Source organism: Medicago truncatula, chromosome 7 (genome assembly GCF_003473485.1).
Source record: "Medicago truncatula cultivar Jemalong A17 chromosome 7, MtrunA17r5.0-ANR, whole genome shotgun sequence".
Taxonomy (NCBI): domain Eukaryota; kingdom Viridiplantae; phylum Streptophyta; class Magnoliopsida; order Fabales; family Fabaceae; genus Medicago; species Medicago truncatula.
In genome coordinates this window covers 48213985-48238482 of record NC_053048.1, presented here as the reverse complement: position 1 = coordinate 48238482, position 24498 = coordinate 48213985, and the positions used below count along the sequence as shown (strand labels likewise).

Below are 24498 nucleotides of genomic sequence, written 5' to 3'. Positions count from 1 at the left end.
TTCATGGAAATCTAATACAGACAAGCTACATGTACATCATCAAACGTTACAAAATATGCGCCATGAGCAAGACAGAGCAACCTTCACACTCATGCATACAGCTGCTGACAATATTATTTACATTTAACAGAGCTCGTTAAAGACATAATTTTGACTCCAGTCTCCAAATCCCCAAAAAGCTCGTTGAGCGCAACACCAACTATTGAAACTAGCCAAAGCAAAACTTCTCAACCATATTCATTAAGTTACATTATGCAATACCGCAGAAAAATTCATAAAGAAAATGAGTATCTTTGTTATTCTTGCCAATCTCCAATCAAGGATTTCTTTAACCATAAAGTGATGGACGAAACAGTAATTAGATATTCAGCTTACCTATGATTTATATGGTAATGTAATTATAGTAGTCATACATTTTCTTTAGTATACAAATGTTTGCAGATACATAACATAGGAAAGACAATAGACTTCCATGATTCCATCCCAATTCCCAGCCACAAAGATGTCTTCGATTAAGCACACTCACTCCCCTTGCAAGGAACATTATTGCAGCGGCAAACAGGTCTGCCAGAAGCTTCCCACCCATTGAAGCCACGTTCTAAGACCATGATGTTCTTTATCCCAACATCCTCCTTGCTCTCTTCGAGATAATTGGCAAGCTTCCTAGCACAACTTGGGCCTCGAACCTATAAATAGTTCACACCACTTTCAGTTTAGAGAGAAACATTCTGGTATCATACAAAAAAAAAGTATAGGAAGACATCCATGTTCCCATGACGAAAAAGATTCTCAAATGTCATGACTCATAATCTGTACAAACATGTTTCTGACAAGGCATGTCAAGTTGATTTTTTCATCGTAACGACTGTACAACATTAAAATCACTATGCACATCCTAGAAAGTTGCTTGCATTAGAGTGTGGAAGTGCATACAAGAAGCTGATCAATCAATCATGTAAACATTGAAATTTATGACTAGAATATCATCCTAAGAGCAGGAATCAGATTCAGTATGAGAAAATTTAATGTAGCACTTTGCCTGAGCCGATGGAATGTAGTTAAACAAACAATATAAACAAATTTTATTAATTTTTATTCTTTTGCTTAAGGAGTTCTCATCCTCTAAAACCGCTGCAGTCTATTCCTCCCAGAATGGTGAATCTACGTTACTCCCTCCTTCCTCAATTTTATTTTGGCCAACTACCTCTCCTATTTTAAACTCTACCTTTGAATCAAATATACTATTTTTTTCTTTCCACACTACTGTTAGTCAGCTACGGAGCTGCCAATGAAAACTCCAAATTAAGAAGCATCATCTTTAGCAAAAGGAGTTGCTCATAACAGAAATTAGATGTGATTTGTGTCTAGAGGTGTGGTGAAAAGCTGGGTAAAACAATGTCATAGAGCTATATTCCACTCGCCAATGACAAACAGTTTTCCACACATCATGGCTGTCCAATTATCTTGGTTTTGGTAAAACTTGTAGATTTCTCGCTAATCAACGTCAAAGGAGAGTCTATACACTATGAGAGTGATGCATGCACATACTTAATTTTGTCAGCCGCCAACAGCCAACTTTCTCAAACATTTGGATCTTAATTGGAGACACGGGAATGGTTTTATATCTCTTACATACCCTTCAGACAAGTTCCCTTTAGGCTTGAAACATGGGACAATGCAGAGACCTATTGACTTGTGCTACAGTTGCACTTTATTTAGAAGAATGGGATGGCAAGCATCAATCTCCGTCGCTTGTTGATAGAGGGTACGATACTAGAAAACGCTAGTGTTGACTAAAACTTTATTCAATGAACAATACAGACTAATACCATGGGTCACTTTTCATCCTCAACCTCCGTGTTTTCTGCGAAATGTGAAGTTATTATTTTCCGCCTTTTAAGTTATTGTTCTTTCATGTTCACTCAGGATACTAGGTCAATAATCAACTCTCCAAAAAAAATTAGACGAAGGATCGTGAATGGTTGATGGTTTCACATCTCTAACAAGTAACAACAGCCTGAAATTTTATAGGTCCAATATAAGATGTTATAAATAGTACTGAGAAAGGATCAGGGAGGCACCTCCGAGGGTACTAGGCAGGATGCACACCAAAGACATGTTAGGGATAACAGACAGCTAGAAGACATTGCAGTATAATCAGTAATAGGATGTCCTAGCTATTCTATATATAAGTGTAGTATTATTTTTTTCGTGAAATTTAGAAAAGGTATAACATTGCTCAAGCCTTCTCCGACGCCATTCCTAAAGGCTTTTTTTTACAGTGAGGAATACGGATTGTTTAGATTGACTTGTTTGAACTTATCTAGCAACATAATAAGCACTTGAGAAACTGTCTGGGAGAACTAAACTGATTTCAGCTTATTTCCATAACCTACCAAGGATAGCTTACACGAAGAAGGTTAAATTTCATCTCTTGTTATAGAAATAACTTGTATTATCAACACTTATAATTCATTGACTAGTTTGACAGTAAATGTGTGTTTGATCTACTTAACATAACAACGCAAGACAGGACATATGCGTTGAATTTCCTAGTAAGTGATATAATTCAGAAACTAATTTGAGAGTAAATTAGATACATAGATGTGAGCAAAAGGAGCAATACATATGGATCTGAAAAAAGAGGGTGGATGGGATGGAAAGTTGAGGTACCTGACTTAGAGCGCAGTGAAAGACGAGGGTGTCTTTGCCTTTAACTTCTTGAAGAAGCTTGGAGATGTTTTGGGAGAAACCATCGTTTGCGTAGTGAAGAGAACCGGATATGTGACCATCATAACTCCTCTCATCGTCTCTCACATCAACGATGGCGATGGTTGGTTGGCGTTTGAGAGAGAGAAGCTCGGAGCCTGTTACGTATGAGATACTGTGAGCCATCTTCTCTGCTGGTAATTCACTATTTCTACGCTGACTACTCTTTCCGACTCCCATGCCTCTCAGATTGACTTTTATTTGGGGAAACAGACGCTGGCCCCGAATCCAACTCATTTTGCAACCCAACCGGATGCATGCACACGGTGCACTTTTCATTAACTTTTTTGAGCAAAATAAGTTTGGTGAGGCCTACGTTATCCTCTCTTGTTTAGGGGTAATTACCCTCTCATGTTATCAATCAATAAAAATGTAATATACATAGGCAACATTAAATGTCAAATAAATTAGTAGATTTTTTTTTAAAATAAAAGAGTTAATCTTAATTATAAAGTAACTTTTAATACTTTTAATTTTTTTTATATTTTTTTTAAACAGCAAATGATTTTTTTATATATATTAAGGTGTTCAATCTTAATTAATTTACACCACAAGACTTATAACAAATAAAATTTTACATAAAATTTCTTTCATCTGAATGTCCTTAAATTCATCAGTTGGATTCTTGGTTGTTAACTACTTCACAACCAAGAAAAATCAAATCAAAAAGAACAATCAAAATGGGAATAAGAAATTTTATGAATGTAACTGATAAACTTAAGGACATTCAGATGAAAGAAATTTGATGTGAAATTTTAATTGTTCTAAGCCAGTCATGTAGTGTAAATTAATTAAGATTGAACACCTAAATATAATTAAGGCAAAATTACATTATGGGTCCTTTATTTTATTTATTTGTAACACTTTGGTCCTTTATCTTTATTTTTTTCCGTTTAGGTCCTTTATCTCTCTTAGAAGCACATATACATCTTTTTTCTCATTTTTTTATTAAAGATGAAAAAAAGTCCATAAATATGATGAAGATGTTCATCATATTCATCTTCTTCCTTTGAATCTTCATCATCTTCTTTAAATAAAAAAATTCTACTAAAATATATCTCCAAATATCGTGAATTAATGTTATATTCACCTCAAATCTTCTTTTAAACACAAAAATCAAAATCTTAATTTCACAAATGTTGCAAGGCGGATGGTGGAGGCTTAGTAACTGGCGGAAGGGTTAGACTTTACGAAAGTTAAGATTGTTCTGAAACAAAAAAAAATTGATGTGCAAAGCTACTCTCAATTTTGAGGTTATTTTTATACCGGGTTTGAATATTGAGTAAGAAAATAATAATAATAATAATGTACGATGTGACAATTTTTTTTTCTCGATGAAACTAAATCTCTTTCTGTACAGGGTTTTGATTTTTGTGTTTAAAAGAAGATTTGATGTGAATATAACATTAATTCATGATATTTGGAGATATAATTGTGTAGAAATTTTTTTGATTCAATGAAGATGATGAAGATTCAAAGGAAGAAAATGAAGATAATGAACATCTTCATCATATTTATGGATTTTTATTTTTCATAAAAATATATTTTAAAAAATAATATTATGTATTTCTTAAAAAAAAATGAGAAAAAGGATGTATATGTGTTTTTTTTTTTTTTGACAAAAATAAACGATATTCTTTCATTCAAATTGATAGAGTACATCGATACAATACAAATTCAAATTCACTAAAAACAAAAAGGATGAATCTGTGAACAAACTCACATCATCCATGTTAATAGCATAAAACGGCAAAGTACTTGTGCCTGCAAATATGACTAATATGACTATATTTAAGTCTCCGAAATACTCATGTATCCGGATCTACAACGTTGACGACGCCAAAGTCATTGTCATTGATCGGATCTGCACTTGCTCAAAGCTAATCTTTCAACCTGAATCAAATAAACACCGTACTAAGACGGAAAATCAAACACACCGCACAAAGACGGGAAATCAAAACAAACAGTGTCGTTCAGAGACGACAAAATCACTAAAACAAACGAAAGGAAACAGAAAATATGTGAAATCACCTATTCAATTAGGATAGAAGGAAAAAATCACTCGGATGGGTGATTATTGGGTCAAAATTGACCCTAAATCACCCCTCTAAGAAGAAGAAGAAGAAGAAGAAATGGGTGACGGATAGGGTTTGAGAAGGAGAGAAAAGAGAGAGCTACTTCTAATAGAATAATTGAAATGTGTATGTATATGTGCTTTTATAAGAGATAAAAGACCTAAACGGAAAAAAATAAAGATAAAGGATAGTGTTACAAATAAATAAGAAAAAAGACTTTTAATGTAATCATGTCTATAATTAAATAAAAATTAAAAGTATTAAAAGTTACCTTATGATTATAATTTTATTTTTTTTTAGAAAAAATTGACCCATTTATGACATTTAATGTTGTCAATATATATTACATTTTGATTAGTTGATATCATGAGAGGGTAAATACCCTCTAAACAAGAGAGGGTTATCTAGAAAAAACCAATAAAATTACCAATAAAATTAGCTTATTTATTTAAAAGAAAAATTGATTCCATCCATTCCAACTTGTGTGATTCTGACTTGCCATTTTTAATCTACAATATGAAGTGCACTTAATTTTAATATGAAGTTTGAAAGTGAAAGTGGAACTAGAATTATAATTTCTTTGTGGAAAATTGCCAAGAAAGACCTCGCACAAAATATACATGACTTATGATATCGAGTGTGGTAGATGTATATTTTACAAATTCTAAAATTATTATTGAGATACAAATGAGCTTTGGTCCACATTTATTAAAGAATAACATTGGAGTAAGTTTTTAAGTGTCCGCTTGTTTGTTTGGATTGAATGGAACTCAACGTGTAAGGAAATTGGTAATATATTAGGATTGTTTATATTATTTGGAGTTATGGTGTGAGCTCTTTGGAATCAATGATAATGTAAATGTAGCTAAGCTGCAACTGTTAAAGAAAATAAAATTAGTCAAAGAAATCAACATTTAATATAATTAACAGTATTCATTTGTAATTATATGATTGTAATATTGTCATAATTATTGTATCCCTTAGACACCTCATTTTGTCTGTGATCTTTCTCTGCTGTATCTATATAACAGCAGCCTTGTACAAAGCAATATATATAATACAATTTATCCCCAATCATACATTTCTATATGGTACCAGAGCACGATTCTTGTGCCTGCCCAACCTAATCCCCTTCCGCAACAAAATCAGAGCCAAATGGCTGACAAAACCACTGTTACGGTTGAAAATCCAGAGCAATCAAAAGAAAAACCAACATTGCAAGGTGCAAAGGCGATGGAAACATCATTGCCCGATCCTTTGCTCTTACACCATTCTGACACACCAGGGATATCACTGGTTAACCAACCTCTGAATGGAGGTAACTACGGCGAATGGAGTCGATCAATGCTCCTCAGCCTCAGCGCCAAAAACAAACTCGGTCTGATCGATGGAACGGTGAAAGCGCCGTCGGCTGACGACCCAAAACTCCCATTGTGGAAACGTTGCAATGATCTGGTGCTAACATGGATCCTTCATTCCATCGAACCCGACATAGCTCGTAGTGTAATCTTCTCTGACACGGCAGCAGCAGTTTGGAGCGACCTCCATGATAGATTCTCTCAAGGAGATGAGTCCAGAATCTACCAAATTCGGCAAGAAATTTCTGAATGTCGTCAAGGATCCCTCTTAATCTCTGATTACTACACAAAGCTCAAGAGTCTTTGGGATGAATTAGGATCTTACCAGGAACCCATCACATGTTCCTGCGACATGTTGAAGAAAGTTGCTGTCAGAGAGGAAAAAGAGAAGGTAATGCAGTTTCTAATGGGGCTTAACGAATCTTATTCGCAGGTACGTGGGTCGATCTTGATGATGAACCCACTCCCAGATACGCGAAAAGTTCATGGATTAATCCTTCAACAAGAGAGACAAATGGAGGTTGTAATCCGTAGGGAGACTCCGCCTATATCCCATGCTATGCAGATCGCTCGCACACCAACGCCACAAAGTGGAACCTCCTCTTATCGCAAAGACTCGCGATGCACTTACTGTGAACAAGGAGGACACTCAGTTGACCGATGCTATTATTTGAATGGATTTCCTATTGGACACAAATGGCACGGGAAGAATGTGAAGCCTAGAAATAAAAAAGTTGTAACCAATAATGTTGAGGTGAAGAGAGAATCAACCAATGACAGCCCAACTTTTACAGCTGAGGAATACAGGCAGATTATGGCTATGCTCCACAACAGAAATGGTAATGACCAGCCACTTGCAAATGCATCAGGTATACTAACATCTTATAGTAATAATATAGGATATGATGCATATTCAACACTATATTGGATTGTGGATAGTGGAGCAACAGATCACGTATCACATCTCTCACCTACTCATAATAAAAATAAGGCACCTCGTGACTTTGTTGGACTACCTAATGGAGAAAAAGCTGCCATTGAAAACATTGGATCTATCCAATTATCATCAGATTTGTCTCTTGATGGAGTTCTTCATGTTCCTAAATTTCATGTGAATTTAATATCTGTGAGTAAATTGACACAAGCATTGAAATGTATAGTGACATTCTATCCGAATTTTTGTGTTGTGTGTAACGCCCCTATTTTATTTAATTATTTTTAGTTGATTTAAAATATTTTATATTATTTTTAAATCATTTATGTTGATTTGTGGTGTGGTGTATTTTATTAAATGACTATTTTTAGTATTTAATGGAATAAATGAGAATTAGGATTTATTTTGGAGTTTGGGGATTAAATTAGAATTTAATAGAATTAAGAGGAGTTAAGGAATATTGAGAGGTTATATGTATTAAGAAATAGAAAATAGAAGGGAGACAGTTTTCACGTACAACAGAGTTTTGGGAGAAAAACCAAGAGAAGAGCCAAGTGGGGAGAATCAGATTCTGTAGAGCTTTGTTCATCGATCTAAGGTAAGGGTGAGACTATCATTCAGTGATCATAAGTCTATAATTCTGAAATTGGATTTAATAGGTTATAGGTTGTAGTTTTAGGAATTTGGGAATTAGGTTTAGAAGTTATAATTGGTATGATTTATTCTCTTACGGTGCCATTCAACTATGTGTATATATAATGAAAACCTTTGTTAAATTAAGATGTGGCAATATAACAACTTGTTGTGCGTCAAAATTGATAACATGTTTGTAACTTTTGTGGATTTTCTCTTATTTGTTTTGAAAAGAATGTTTCGATCTGATTTGCTGGAAAAGTGAATATATGTGCCTTTATTTGTTGAACTGTAATTAGCGATTCTTGATTAGTGTGATTTCAAGCAATTATCATTCTCGTAACCAAATTATATTGGTCAATTTCTTCTATTAATTTCATATTTAGTAGTTGTTTGTTTTCTTCAAATTTTGAAACGGCATATATAATCTTTGCGATGCACGGATTTTTGAGTTAGTCTACATAGGTCCTTGAGTGTGTATGTGATATTTTGGAGTAGGATTCAATTAGTTTTTAATATTTATGGTTTCAATTTTATATGAAGATGAATCATGAGACTATGATATTATAATAAAAAATGCTGCCCAGGAATAAAAACAGTGATACAATGTCAATGGTACGCTAGTGGAATTTACAAGAAGTAGTTTTTATTTATTTTGAAGTTAGGAATGACATAGTCCAAACCTTTATATCCTAATTTATCTATTATCTATTAACTAGTGTGAATTAATGTATTATTATAGTACCGTATGGCCTCTGTTGTGAAACAAAGAGATAATAACTTACAAGTTTGAAATAATGTGTATTTAGAAGATGAATTAATTAAAAAAAACGTGTTATTCGAGGACATGATATTATGATGCAAAGTCGCTGTTGGAGTCTTAAGTTGTTAATGTTGTCTAAATTGTTGAAGTCGTAGTTGTATCCGTTGTTGGTGATTGATCAGGTTAGATGTTTCTATAAGAGGTGATGTACTCTTACGTGTCATCTTTATAAGAGGTGGTGTACTCTTACTTGTCGTTTTTATAAGAGGTGGTGTACTCTTACATGTCGCTTTTATAAGAGGTGGTGTACTCTTACTTGTCGTCTTTATAAGAGGTGGTGTACTCTTACTCGTTGTCTTTATAAGAGGTGGTGTACTCTTACTTGTCGTTGTTATAAGAGGTGGTGTACTCTTACTTTATTGTTTTTCTAAGAGGTGGTGTACTCTTACTTTGATTGTCTGTTATAAGAGGTGGTGTACTCTTACGTTGTTTATGTTGATGAGTATGACGAGGTTATGATGATCTTTTATGATGTTGAATGTGGGGTTGTTATGATATTACATGAGGTTACCTATGAGTTGTTAAATGTACTTGATGAGGGTTATGTTAAGTTGATAAGTTGTCTTTTATTCATGAATTGCTAATGGAATGTTTGATGAAAAATTATTATTATGAAATGATGATGTTACGTATAGTTGCTAAGTTGTCCTCTATTCATGAGTTGTTAATGAGGTGCTTGGTGGAGAATGTTAATACGAATTAATGATGCTGTTATGATGTTGTTTATGATATCGAGTTATGACTGTTGATATGATGGGGTTTAAGTTGTTAGATGCATTTGATGAATTATATGCTTATTATTATTGTTTGTGAAATCTCACCCCTTCTGCTTGAAAATGTTGTCCTTCGTATGGGTAACTTGCAGGTATTGAAGCTTATTAGAAGTGGTGGCTCAAGTGTCTTAGGGCTCTGATACGTAACGGGATGGGAAATTGTTGTCGTGTTTTCATTCCTTATGTATCATTATGAAACTGTTGATGTTGAATTTAATCTTTACTGATATTTTGTTGAGGCCGTGTGCCAAGGTTTTATTGGAAGTTGTTTAATGTTGAAAAATACTTTCCGCTGCAATGAACTGATATTTAATCAAAGTTGATTTTAATAAATAGTATTTTATTCTATTTATGGATTTTTGAAAAGCAGTGTAGCATGCCCGTTAGGTGTTAAACTCTGATTTACTTTTATATTTATGTTGTTGGGAAAACGGGGTGTTACATTGTGCAGGACGTGGATACGAGGAGGACGATTGGCCTGGGCAAGCATTTTAATGGTCTTTACTACCTCACACCAACTCAGAACCCCCATCTTGTCCATCACATAACACGTACTTCTGATCTTTGGCACCAACGTCTCGGGCATCCATCGAACGCTCCTCTTCACAATTTATCTCAATGTTTTCCAGAAATTGTCTTTAATTCTAAGCATATTTGTGAGATTTGTCCCTTAGCAAAACAAACTCGCTTGTATTTCCCTTCAAGTTCAATAAAAACTATTGCACCGTTTGATTTAATCCATTGTGATATTTGGGGACCACACAAAATTCACACACATTCAGGGGCTCGTTATTTCCTTACCATTGTTGATGATTTTACTCGTTTCACATGGGTTCATCTCATGAGTTTTAAATCTCAGACCCAAAATTTATTGAAATCTTTTTTTGCTTGGGTTAAAACTCAATTCAATCAAAACATTAAGATTTTACGTGCCGATAATGGGGGTGAATTCACGTCAATGCGTTCATTCCTTGATGAACATGGCACTATTTTTCAGCACACATGTGCTCACACCCCCAACAAAATGGAGTAGTCGAACGTAAGCACCGCCATATTTTAAATATAGCCCGTGCTCTACGATTTCAAGCCAATTTACCTTTGCAATTTTGGGGTGAAAGTGTTCAAACAGCATGTTACCTCATTAACCGCCTACCCACTCCTCTCCTTTCCCATAAATCTCCATATGAGCTTTTACACAAATCTCCACCCATTTATTCCAACCTTCGTGTTTTCGGTTGCTTATGTTATACCACAAACCTCACCCCTAATAACAAATTTGATTATCGTGCACGTCGCTGCATTTTCATCGGATATCCTCACGGACAGAAGGGATACCGTGTTTACGATCTTGAAGGTAAAGTATTTTTTACTTCTCGGGATGTCACATTCCATGAACACATATTCCCATTAAATAAGCTTTCGCCAGAAAAACAAGATGACACCAATCCTGTCCTACCTCTTCTTGATAATCATATCCCTCTTCCTGAGCCTGATCCAACCAATTCACACTTGCCAAATACAGCCATTAATCCTTCTCTCACAGCTCAACTCAGCCCAACACCTATACTAGACACTGCTTTATCTGACATCCCATCTGCTCCTCCTATATTGCAGCCCTCATCCATAGAGACCACTTCAACACACCAAAACCAGATACAACAGGCCCCCCCCGAGCTTCGTCGTTCATCTCGCACTTCCCGACCTCCGCCACATCTCGCTGATTTCAAAACTTACCATGCTGCTGTCCTAGGCCATAATGTCTCCTCATACTCCACATCCGGCACTCGCTATCCATTGCAACGGTATGTCTCTTACTCTGGGTTATCTGATAAATATCGTTCATTTGTGAATAATATATCTCTCTTGGTTGAGCCGTCAACTTATGAACAGGCATGTCATGATCCCAAATGGGTTGTAGCTATGAATTCTGAGATTCAGGCCCTTGAGGACAATAAAACCTGGTCCATGGTTCCACTACCTCTTGGCAAACGACCTATCGGCTGTAAATGGATTTTTAAGATAAAGTATAATGCTGATGGTACGATTGAGCGACACAAAGCTCGGCTTGTTGCCAAAGGGTTCACCCAACGTGAAGGCATTGATTATAAGGATACTTTTGCTCCGGTTGCAAAATTAACCACTGTTCGATGCTTATTAGCTGTTGCTGCAATTCGAAATTGGCCTTTACACCAAATGGATGTACAAAATGCATTTCTTCACGGCGATTTGGTTGAAGAAGTATACATGATGCCTCCTCCGGGTTTTTGTCGACAGGGGGAGAATGTAGTTTGTCGACTCCACAAGTCACTTTATGGGCTAAAGCAAGCATCTCGTAGTTGGTTCCAACGTTTTTCTTGTGCAATTCAAGAAATTGGTTTTCAACAATCAAAGGCTGATTACTCACTATTTACACAGGTTCGTGGAGATTCTGTTACTGTGGTACTACTTTATGTTGATGATATGGTTATTACCGGTAATAATGAGATAGCCATCAATGATCTCAAGAATTTTCTCAGTAGTTGTTTCAAGATTAAAGATCTTGGACCTCTAAAATACTTTCTCGGCATTGAAGTGGCTCGGTCCAAGGCAGGAATAACAGTCTGTCAAAGAAAATACACATTGGACATATTAGAAGAAGCTGGACTACTTGGAGTAAAACCAGCAATAGTCCCCATGGAACCTGACTTGGTGCTAACAGAAAATGGAAGTGAAGCTCTTAAGGATCCCACTCGATATCGAAGGCTAGTTGGGAAGCTAATCTACCTTATAATTAGCCGGCCTGAAATCACATATTGTGTGAATACACTTAGTCAATTCATGCAGGAACCAAAAATGCATCATATGAAGGCTGCTCATCGACTCCTTCAGTACTTGAAGGCAGCCCCGGGGCAAGGGTTATTGTTTCCATCAAATAATCCACTTCACTTGGTTGGATATTGCGATGCTGATTGGGCAAGATGCCCAATTACGCGCCGGTCTGTAACAGGATATTGTATATTTCTTGGAAAGTCCCTTGTGTCATGGAAAAGTAAGAAACAAACAACAGTTTCAAGGTCATCAGCAGAAGCAGAGTATCGATCAATGGCTGCAGCTACTTGTGAGCTTTCTTGGTTGAGATATTTGTTAAGAGATTTACATGTCCCTCATCCTGAAGCAGCAAGGTTATTCTGTGACAATCAAGCAGCTCTGCACATTGCTGCCAACCCCGTTTACCATGAGCGGACAAAGCATATTGAATTAGATTGTCACACTGTTCGTGAGAAAATCAAAAGAGGAGAGATCAAGACAGCATATGTACAAAGTGGAAAACAGATAGCTGATATATTTACGAAGCCACTGCGTTCACCCTTGTTTCATACACATCTCAGCAAGTTGAGCATCATTGACATCCATACTCCAACTTGAGGGGGAGTGTTAAAGGAAATAAAATTAGTCAAAGAAATCAACATTTAATATAATTAACAGTATTCATTTGTAATTATATGATTGTAATATTGTCATAATTATTGTATCCCTTAGACACCTCATTTTGTCTGTGATCTTTCTCTGCTGTATCTATATAACAGCAGCCTTGTACAAAGCAATATATATAATACAATTTATCCCCAATCATACATTTCTATAGCAACTGCCCAAGGCATCTGGAGGAAGCAATAAAGCACATGTCCATCGTCCTCCCATGCGCTTCAAAATTAACGTAGATTGATCTTATTTTACCAGCAATCAAAGATTGACTTCGTGGTGGTTAAACGAATTGCAACCGGAATAGTGGGAGAAATAAACTGTTGTATAAAAAGTCCAACATTTGTGACCGAAAGTAAAATATATTTAAAAGCAACCAAAATAATGAACATTTTTTAATCTTTTATTCTTTAACGAATAACGACTAACATTTCAGTCTCTAAATAAATGAGTGATTGATTTTTATGCTTCACTGACAAAAAAATCAGTATCTAAAAAAGTAATTTCTTCTAGTAGTATCAGTTTTATTTATTTTTAACTATTGATAAAATGCATGTTAAATTAAGCAGTGGTATGAGAGGAAGGTTGTAATGTCACGACCTTCCGTTTGCAAAAATCAAAATATTAAAATATATGATTCTTTTGCTGCCTGTGTACCATGGTTTATGTTTTTTTTTTATTTAGAGAAACACGGTTTAGGGTTTGCGATATAAAGTCGAGTTTGCATGAAAATTAGGAGGGTAACCGAGTTTGTAATTTACCACGGTTTAGTTTTTTTTTTAGAGAAACACGGTTTAGGGTTTGCTATATATAGCCGAGTTTGCATGGAAATTAGGGTAGCCGAGTTTGCATGGAAATTAGGGTATTCTGTTTGTAAATGTATTAAATAAGTGTACAACAACTTGTCAAAAAAAAAAGTCTACAGAAACAATAGATATATATAAACGATGACACAACATGATAGGAATGAAAAATCATCAATGAGAAAAAATATTAAGGTTTGTTGCATTTTAGAAAAAAAATTATTAGGTTAGGTAAAATTGATACTAACCGAATGCAACATTTTAGAGAGAAATTATTTGGTTAAGTTGATGAATACCTAAATAAAATTAATAAATAAGGATTATCAAACAACAATGTAGGTCCACCTCTGTCTGCAATACACGTTAACCGAATCTGATTCCAAAATAGCGGTGTGATTCAAATGGGTTATGCCAATATTTCTTTTTCTTATTTGTACTTGCATTGGTGACATCCTTCGTATTTTCAAGACTCCAAATGGAGTAAGTTACAACATGTTAAACGCGATGCAAATAAATCTGCACACTGAGCTCATTATACCTCTTTCAATTTAGTTGTAATGTAATTTTTTTCCTTTATTTAATATTCTCACCTACAACGATTCTTCTTGTGTAAATTTCATTTTAGTTATAAACTTGTAATGTATATTTTTTCTTTATTAAATACTCTCACCTATAACGATTCTTCTTGTGTAAATTTCATCTTAGTTGTAATGTAATTTTTTTTCTTTATTAAATATTCTCACCTATAATGATTCTTGTTGTGTAAATTTCATCACTATAATGATTTTTTTTTTTTTTGATACACACTATAATGATTCTTTTTTGAAGAAAAACACACTATAATGATTCTTCTTGTGTAAATTTCATCAATGTGGGCAGTTAATGCAATTCCATTGTTTAGGACCAAAAAAAAAAACTGAAATTAATCTCTCTAAAATAAATAAATAAATAAATGAATGTTTGTAAAATAAAAATAAAAAAATAAAGCTCTAGAAAAGTAGTGGGCCGTTTCCGCGCCTTCAGGTTTCCCCTCGCTACATTCAAACGTCTACCCCCTTTTCTTTTCTATCGTTACAGTGTTTTATTAGGTTTACTCTCACTTCTTCTTTCTTTTCTCTTTAGTCACATGTTTTCTCGGACGAATTCACCGTAATGGATTTTCCGTTCAACGATTTTCCCTTCGACGACGACATTCCCGTTGAGTTCCGCAACTTCGACGAAAGCGCAATTCCCACCCGAGAACAACTCATGGACGCCGGAGCAGATCCCAGATTCATTAATTTAGTCCTAAACGGCCACTCCGGCGACGAAGAAGAAGACGACGAAGACGATGAAGATGAAGACGATGAAGAATATGTTCCCGATGTGCCGTCGTCTAGGGTTTCCCGATCCGACGAAGTAAGTGTTATTCCCGGCGACGAGAGAAACAAACGCCGCAGAATTGAAGGAGGAGAGGCTTCTTCGTTGTCGATTCCGATTGAAAGTGTTGATTGTAGCCAAGAGAATGAATGCAACCGTACCGATATTGATGGACTCATTTGTCCTATTTGTATGGATGCTTGGACCAATGAGGGCGATCATCACATTTGGTAACACTGCTAAACCCTAATTCTGCAACATTTTTTTTTTAATTTAAATTTAAATTATCCTAATTCTACACCTTGTTTTAATTTTTAAATTATATTATTTGATATTCTCACACTGTTAAATTGTGGTTGATTTACTATGTTTTTTTGGGATGAATGATTTTAGTTGTCTTCCTTGTGGACACATTTATGGCATGTCATGCGTCAGAAAATGGCTTCAACAGAAAAAAAATTCTGGGAAGGTAATTTTGTTTGATTGAAAATTGATATGGCAATAATTGAAGAAGGAAGAGGGTTTTTGACATTAATATTTCATTATTTTGTGTGTTGTTTTGTTCTAGTGTCCGCAATGTAATAGAAGATGTTCGATGAAGGATGTGAGGAAACTCTATGCTTCTAGAGTAGTTACTGTTGATGAAGAATCTCAGAAGGTTGTTTCAATGTTATGATCAAAAGAAAGTTTTAATTTTCAAGTAATTTGTTTGTCTGATTTGTTTTTTTTTTTCTTCTTTTTCTTCTTTCTGTTGGCAGATGATTCGGTCACTTGAGAACAAATGTGCTTCTCTTGAGAGTAAGGTAGGATGCTGTTTATGTCTTATGAAATTGTTTTTGTTGTCTTGTGTTTTTTCTACTGCATTTTGCGGGATTGGGTTATCCTAGAATTAATAGGAGGCGATGTTTTCATTAGTTTTTGTTAAGAAAATTTGTCAATTATGTTCTTAGGATGGTAGTTGGCGCAAGAAAGAAGAGGGATGGATGAAGAGAGAAGCTGCATTGCTTTTTGATGTCCAGAACCTTAAGAAGGTATACTTTTTATATTACTATGATGTTAATGATGGATGCATACCTGCCGTTTAGATTGGAAAAAGTCTTGTTTTAAAAATTTAGAACCATTTTCTGTAGTAGACCCACTTCTGATACTGTTAGTATTTCTATATGGAATATCTGGCAGAGCTTTGCTCCAGTTCCATACCTTTAGAGTATTTTGTATGACGCCAACAATTTAACATCTCCAATTTTCCTAGTTACTTTTCTACCGTGGTGCAAATTATATAAGCCTTACTGTTTGATCGTTATGTATGTGTGGTTTTGAACAATTTTAATTTCTTAGTTTGGTTCTGTAGAAAAACACTTATTTGGAGCAGCTGGTACTAGATATGAAGAGTAGACAATCTGGATTTTTTGAATTTCAGGTATGCCATTTTTTGTTTCCTTTACCTAACTTTATGGGTCTTCGTTCTCCACCATTAGAAGAGCCGATTTTCTTCAAATGCCTAGAATATAATAAAAATATTTCGTTAAGCATCATTATATGATGTAGTATTTTATTCCAGTGACATGGATTTTATTTACTAATTTGTTTCCCTGTTTTTAGAATGCATTTCACCTGCATGGTGCTCGTGTATTTGATATGGACACTTCTAATCAAATTGTAATAATCGCACAAAAGCCAAAAGGAATGGGTGATGTGCACAGTATAACTAAAGTAAGATTCTTGAATTTGAAATATTCACGTATATGTACTTGGCTTTTAAATCTCTTCATTCAATGACTGATTTCACTGACCTTTCTGGAAACCTGGCTCTATAGATGAGCTTGATATCTCCATTTGAGATGCAACATATTGAACTGCCTTCATCTACAAATGGTGTTAGAGACCTGCACATTTCTCCTTTTGGTAGTAAACAGGCCCTCTATGCGTCATTTGGGAAGCAATTATCAGTGCTCAGGTATAGCTGCATTAAGTACTGATTCATTTAGTCTTGCAATGTAAAATTTTGTCGTTGACGTATTTTATGTTGTTACAGCTTGGACAGCGGCACCCCTGTTCTCAATTATGATCTAGAGGTATAAGTTTGTTCCATAATTCTGATTTAGTGGAAATAAAACTTTTAATAATAGTTTATATTTCCATGCCTTATGGTTTTCTAGAATATTATTGGAATGTACATATAGTATTTTATTTTATTATTGAGCATAGCAAGAAAGAGAAGATAGTAAAATCTGGGTATAAGTGTCCTTAAATTTAGTAAACGAAAACCAAAATGAGTAGCCAAGAAGATGGCATTTTGGAAAATTAGAGCTAGCCACTGTCTTTTGAAGTACCCACTAAATGAGTATAGAAAAGAAAATCTCTTTATTCCGCAAATGATGCTGTTGTAACTTTCGTAAGTAGATATCCTAAAATATATAGCAATTCTCTCCAACCTTAAAAGCACCATAAAGTGCCACCGCAAGAGAACCTTACACTCTTCGGCTACTGCAAAACCTAAAAAAAAACAGAAAGTGCTCCCACATACTTATCGAAATAGATTTCTATAATCCAAGGTAGTTAAACTCGCGATCCAACTCGTAGGATCGTACGACTTTGCGATCTCGCAACCCCTTCCCGTGTTGAAACATGGCTGGAATCGGAATTTGGTGGGCGCAGCCAGGATCGCCGCGAAAAGTCGCAAATACGGTGAAATCGTGCATGTCCGCCGCTTCTTTTCTCGTTACGCAGAGATGTTGCTCGCGGGTCGGATCCGCGACCCGGTTCATTAAAACGACGATGTCAGTAATAAAACATGTGAAACGCAGTCGTTTCTTTATTTTTTTTTTGTTACACACGCCAACATTTCCTTTTTTTTTTTTTTTTTGGCTTTGCCTTTTGTTTGTTTATACGTTGTCTTTTCTTTTCTTAACATATTTTCTGTTTGTTTTCAATAATTAATTTTTTTGAAGGGCATTTTTAATAATTAGTTAATAACCAATCATGTGATTTTAAAAAACCATACACATAAACAAAATAATATAATAATAAGAAAATGTTTTTGGTCAAAAATAAATAAATAATAAGAAAATATTTTATGTTTGGGGAATGTTATATTATTATTATTTTTTTCTTTTTGAGAGGGTTATATTATGTAATTAGCAAGTACACAATTGATTTTTTTATGCATTTACATAATTTATTGCCATACATATGTCAATTGATGAATTTGGTAGGATCTTACGATCCATCGATTCACGATCTTGTGACCCCTCTCCGATCTTGCCTAGGATCTCGATTTTGACTACCTTGCTATAATCGTAAATTTTTATACCCCCCTCCCCCGGTTGTACTAATGTTATTGCTTATACCATGCAATCTTCACTAGTCAGTTTGCATGTCCTTCTGCGGGGTGTATAACTTTCTATAATCGTATTCCAGGTTCCTGCTTGGTCCTGTTCATGGGATCGCAACAGTACGCATTGCATATATGCTGGACTACAGGTCAGCATTATTTTTATTTTTTTTCTATATATTAGATCTAGGAACTTCAAGCGCTAATCTTCATATAACTTTCCTGCAGAATGGTAAAGTCCTGGTGTTTGACATGAGACAAACTGCAGGACCCTTAAAATCTCTAGCTGGGTTGACTAGCAACCCTGTTCATAGTTTGCAGTCTCTTGCACAAACAACGGGTCTTTCTTCTGGTGTCAGAACCATTCTATCTGCATCTGCCATCGGTGCTTGTCAGTGGGACATTGATTCTGATGATCGGTAAGCTTTTTGAATTCTATGGATATTTGCTTTACACTTTCTTTTGTTTATATTATCAATCAATTATCAATGCCTTATAAAAATTTATTGAACTTGTTTCCTGACACTATCCAGTAATAATTATGATTTTTTAAGTTTGATGGAATTTAATTTTAATTTTACTCATATCCTGTAGTTTGCATGATAGTGCAGTGTTTTTTTTTTTTTTTTAAGTTATATTCTCCAATTTTTTTAGATGGTTTCTTTTGCATTGTGGAAATTCACATACTACTTTATTGTCAACAAGTCTGATATGAGATAAGATATGATGATTTTTTTCTCTTTTAGTTTAGTTCTATAAGGCCAGATTAGATTTTGGAAGCAATTATTGGATAAAAGTTTATGCTATATTTAGCTCACCTAACTCTATTTTTTTCCTTCTGAAAATATGAAGGCCATTTATGGTTCATGGGACTGATAATCAAGAAGTTTGTATATCCCTTGCCTATTCCCCGAGCAGTGATGACACTGTTGTTTCATACCGTCCAAAGCTCAACACGTTGACGGGTGAGCTTATTGGACAAGGAGTACAGGGCTCTCATGTATTATTAAAAAGAACAGGTGGTAATAATTTCCAAAAGATGGGTTCTTCGTATGGCAATGTAAGTAAAATTCGACTACCAAGATGTATAATTATAAACATTGCGAATCAGAATAGAATGTTTGCATCTGGAGATGAAGTTACATGTGACTTGGTCTTGCAAGAGTTGCCATCTTTTAGAGTTATTCAGCGATTCAAAATGCCAGCTCAAGCCCGTGATATCAGGTACTCACCTAGTCATGGAATGCTTGGTTGTTTAAGTGAGAATTCATTGCAAATTTTCCGTACCAATCTCTCGTGAGGAAGGTAATTATATACTAGTTCATAGCCTTTGATTGTTTTTGTTCAATTTTGTTTTTTAGAAGCTGTCCATAAAGTAGTTGAGATATTTATTACTTTGCCACGAGCCTGTGAATGATCTGTTGATTTCTCTAATTATTTTGAAATGGTATTTGCTTTTTGTAATTATTCTTGTATTTTATATTTTAGAGCCGTGATATTGATCAGGATAAATCAATTGATTGAGTCCTTCAGGTCATTTTTAAATATGGACAACTCAAATTGATTTGTATGTTACATTCTAACCACCTCGCATGCTGCCATTTAAATGGAGGTGGTGGAATCATCTCAATTTAATAGACACTTCAATTTAAAAAGATATTGACACTTAAGATAAAATAATAATATTATGCAATGTGTCTATTTCTCTCGAAATAAAAGTATCCATTGTTTGGAGAGATTCTCGATTCACCCAATTGTCGTTGCCTTAGCATTATCATTAACAAATTTAACATGTAAAGTAGCACCACTAGTAGCGGTACTTTGAATTGCAGGCAGTCATCTCCCTTTAGCTTAGCTCATCACTTTTTTTTCTTTTTCAATCACTATCACTCACTTCTACTAGTTGATGTTCCACCTTCCACATAAATGTCACACGTGTGAAACTTTTCATATTGAGTTGACACCGCCGTGATTGAGATAGAGGGACATGGTATTGATTCCATGCCTTCCCAAAATGTTGAGTCCAACACTCCAGTGGCATGGAAATGTTGTTGAAACTCATCGTCAAAGGTCTGAGCCATCCCTTTTGACATGATACTTGTACTTTCTTGTTAATTTTCTTTACTTTTCATGCAAGTTTGCCATTGGGAGGGATATTGGGGGAGTGAGAAGGAAGGACAGTGAGAACAGAAGGAAAGACAAGGAGTATCTAGGACGAAAGAATTATCTCTAGTTTTTTCTTTCTTTCTCATGTCTCTCTAGTTTAGAAATCCCCTCCCTTAAACCCACATCTCTCCTTTTTAAATCAAGGTCTGAAGACAGAATGGTCGGTCTCTCATGTAACGGAAGAGAATTCTTTCTTGGTGGCGAAGGGATGTGAAGGGATGAAGAAAGAATGGGGGAGAGGACCTTAATTTGAAAGTCTCTCTGATAACAATCATCGAAGAAGCACTTAATAGACGGAAATCCGTGGATGGGCGGGAATAATTGAGGTTTAAGGTTACAGGTTATAGGAGAACATGACTAATCTAAGGAGTAGTAGGGTAAGACGACCTAACTTTTAGGGGGAGTATGGAGGATTAAGTTTAACTAATTGGTATACCCATAATTAAATGGTCCTACGATCATTTTTTTTTTTTTTGTCTTTATCTCTCTAAATGGAAGAAATGGAGAAGATAAAAAATGGAGAGGATCTTAACTCCCCAAAGTGTGATTGAAAAAAAGACTTCGAAAGGCCTTTGTAGCCTCAAATAAGGTTCAAAATGGAGAGGCAAATTGAAGAAATGGAGAGGGTTCAAAATGGAGAGGGTTCAAAATAGAGAGGATCTTAACTCACAAATGAGGCGTATCAAAGTTGGATAAGGATGATACAATTAATTGGACACCAATCTGAATCAAAGACAATGTTGTTTTAGAGTCAAACTCGATGATAAATCTATGGTAGACTCAAAATGCAAGGCGAACTCTTAAGCTTTTAGAAACAAATTGTCAACAATGTCGCTAAAAGGTCCGAAGCAAAACCATACATCCAACGAAATAATTAGTGTTAACAACAACAATTTACATCTTTCAAAAAAAAAAAAAACTACAATTTACATTGTACACAATTTGTCAATTTTTTCTTACATATTACTCCCTCCGATCACATTAATAAGCAAAAAAAATATTTTTTAGATTCATTCAATATAGACTAAATAAATTATGCATTCAATGAATATAAAGTACTTTTTTTTTTTCCTTATAAACATGACCGAGGAGAGTACACAAATTCTGGTTCTCCTTAACAAATTAACAACTTACAACTATCTATAATTTTTGTCCAACTTTTGTACCATGCATTTGTTTTCCTCTCTCTGTGTTACTTTTAGATAGATCGAATATCAATGTCCACAATCTTTACATACGATTCATGTGATCTTTTGTGTCTACGGCCAACAGACATTTTTCAAGAGATGACATTGATAACCAAGTTTCATGTCAGAGGTCTAGCTTGTTTATGATGGTGTTCTCGTTTTCATCGTTGAAATGACAATAACGTTATAAAATGAGAAGTATGCTTATAGTATTTTGCACTCAACAGTGCCACAAACCAATACATAATTGTCCACTTTGCTTTTCTTGGACATTGACAAACATTATTCCTTTCTCTGTCCCTCTTTTATTTTTTTCCCCTTTGGTTTACACCAAATAAATGTCACAAAAACAAAAACAAAAAACAAAAAACTCACACAATCTTCCAAATTTTCTCGTGTCTTTAGAGCCTTGGACACTCAAGTGATAGGGGTCCCATTTCATGTCACCCCCACAATGTAAAAAGAAAACTTTCTCAAACAAACAAACAAAATAGATCACAAGAGAACAGTATTTTTTGGGACACCCCCCAAATTTGCAAGTTTTTAATCTTTATTTAACCCGAACATTCAGGTGTTAGTCTATGATCTCTTTTGGGGTCTTTACAATAATTATAAACCATATGGTATCTTTGCACCCAACTCATAGCCCTATTTTGTTGTGAGTTCAATCCACCAGAACCATATGGTGATGCTGAAACTGGATGGCACCAACGAGGTGCATAGGCTGTGCAACCACTAGCTTTGAAATTTGTATATTTTGCAACAAATGGTTGGTATCTGTAATCAGCTTTGTATTTTCCATCTTCTGTTGCCCATGATGAAGCATCCCATATTGAACCATAAAGCCACATTGGTCTAATAGGAAATGTTGTGTCACTCTTCCTCGGGTACCTCCTTATTGGCACATCATCCACAAGAAATCTGACACATTATTTAATGTCAGTGTAAACCAACTATATAGTATTAATAATCATTTCTATGATTCATATAATAGTTACAGCTTTTTGAACGTTACTTACTAGTATTAGTATATAGTTTAACCTTTCATAAATAAAAAATAAATTACTGTCACTTTCTAACTTTTCATTAGTTGGGTGCTACACTGCTACTACCTACTAGTATCATAGTATTTGTTTCCCCACACTTCTATGTTAGGTTTTTTGTGCCATTCATGTGAGACCTTGATTTAGTATTTCTATAAGATATGATTTACTATTTTTAATCCTGTCACATCCTTATTTGCCTTCTTCCTTTATTTCTTAGAAAATTATATTGTTTGTTTTTAGAGGATAGAAAATTATGTTGTTATCCTTTCTTTTTCCACTCCTAAAAAAATTCCAAAATATCAATAAGTCTTGCCTAAACTTTGATCCCAATTGATTAAGAACCAATCAAACAATGCCACCTAAGCAGAATCCAAGCTCAATTGTAGATTCTCTTCATCTCTTCCTATCTTGCAAGTCAGATTTCATGCTCTCATAATTTTCCAATAATCACTATAGTTAGCTAATCCTAACCATTGATAAAATCGAATGGTTTATATTGTAAGGTCAACAAATCGGTCTCGACTATCCGATCTATATCAATGGTTAGAATTTTCAAGAGTCGCTATAATCACCAAGTCCAAACCATGGTTAAAAAAATCTTATGTGTTCAATTATAAGTTCAACAATCAGTCTCCATCGTCCAATCTTAATCAATGGTATTGAGTGCATGTAAGTCCATTTCCCTATCACACCTATATACCCATCAAATGAGAAAGTAGTGCATGTCCTGTCTAGTACCCTATACTATTTTAGATTAGTACTAATATAATTAATCTAGGCATTCAATTTCACATTCAGAGACATTCAGGAATATAATTAAATTATACAGTGACTTACATTATCTCTTTAGGACTCCATAGTATAGCATAGTGATGAAAACCTTTGGTAGGATCAAACCAAAGATGAAACTTCATTTCTCTACCTACAATTTTCCCATCACCACTCCCTCTTACATAAACATTGGTCTGCAAAGTATAAGGCTTTCCAAATGTTGTTCCAAGAAACTCAATGTCCACTTCATCATGGTAACCAGGATGTGCTTCATTGTTTGATAGCTGCCAATAATTCAATCATTAATTATCATTAGTACTAATAGTAATTAATAATCTAAACAAAATGTATAAGTTCAAATCAAACCAGTGAACTTTATGCATGTTTGAATTTGCCAGTAAGTTCTAGAGAAAACTACATTTTCGAGGTTCAACAAAATCACACAGTGTCATCGTAATTTCGCGAAAGTAAGTGCTAATCTAAACATGCATGTCATGTTGTAACATCTTACATAGAAAGATGTTATAACTCCTGCAGTATAACCAGGTTGAAGCTTAATGGAAGCACCAAAGTAGCCAGATCGAAACGGGCGAACCGATTTAAATCCACTTCCTGCTTTTACCATAAAAAAAGCAACGATAATAATTAAATTTCAATGATATTTAACTAGTAGAAAACATGTGTAACTGATGATCAGACTCAGAACCTGAGGTTCTATCAAGCCAAATAGTTAATGCATTTTGTTCTAGTCTTTGGTGTTGAGGGCCCCAACGGTTTGTAAAACCTTTGTAAAAGTTCATAGACTTGAACTTTGAACTTGGCCAGTAGCCAGGTGAAGGTGGCCAATAAGCATTGCTTGAAAATGTCATTAAGAATAAAATAGCAACTACAAAGAGAGGCATGATGAAAAGTGATGGGTGGTAAAGTTTTAGCAGAATCCGGAATGATCTGTTGTGGAAGGGAAGTGATGATCAAAGTAAGGGTCATATGGAAGAAGAGTATGGC

At 34.9% G+C, this 24498-nt stretch overlaps 3 protein-coding genes across 3 annotated transcripts; 1 reads left to right on the top strand and 2 right to left on the bottom strand.

Moving 5' to 3' along the window:
• Positions 1–271: 271 nt before the first annotated feature.
• On the bottom strand, positions 272–3029 carry LOC11432954 (dual specificity phosphatase Cdc25). The gene is made up of 2 exons (XM_003625651.4): positions 2674–3029; positions 272–686 (listed from the first exon to the last, which is right to left on the bottom strand). The coding sequence occupies exons 1-2, from the start codon at positions 3004–3006 to the stop codon at positions 513–515; spliced, it is 507 nt and encodes a 168-aa protein (XP_003625699.3). The 5' UTR covers positions 3007–3029; the 3' UTR covers positions 272–512.
• An 11611-nt stretch (positions 3030–14640) lies between these two features.
• LOC11421492 (E3 ubiquitin-protein ligase RFWD3) lies at positions 14641–19877 on the top strand. The gene is made up of 12 exons (XM_003625649.4): positions 14641–15219; positions 15383–15458; positions 15558–15647; positions 15748–15792; positions 15940–16020; positions 16341–16409; positions 16592–16702; positions 16807–16946; positions 17025–17064; positions 18410–18472; positions 18552–18742; positions 19176–19877. The coding sequence occupies exons 1-12, from the start codon at positions 14783–14785 to the stop codon at positions 19621–19623; spliced, it is 1791 nt and encodes a 596-aa protein (XP_003625697.1). The 5' UTR covers positions 14641–14782; the 3' UTR covers positions 19624–19877.
• A 1966-nt stretch (positions 19878–21843) lies between these two features.
• Positions 21844–24498, bottom strand: LOC11435261 (probable xyloglucan endotransglucosylase/hydrolase protein 32). The gene is made up of 4 exons (XM_003625647.4): positions 24200–24498; positions 24005–24105; positions 23560–23777; positions 21844–22597 (listed from the first exon to the last, which is right to left on the bottom strand). The coding sequence occupies exons 1-4, from the start codon at positions 24393–24395 to the stop codon at positions 22231–22233; spliced, it is 882 nt and encodes a 293-aa protein (XP_003625695.1). The 5' UTR covers positions 24396–24498; the 3' UTR covers positions 21844–22230.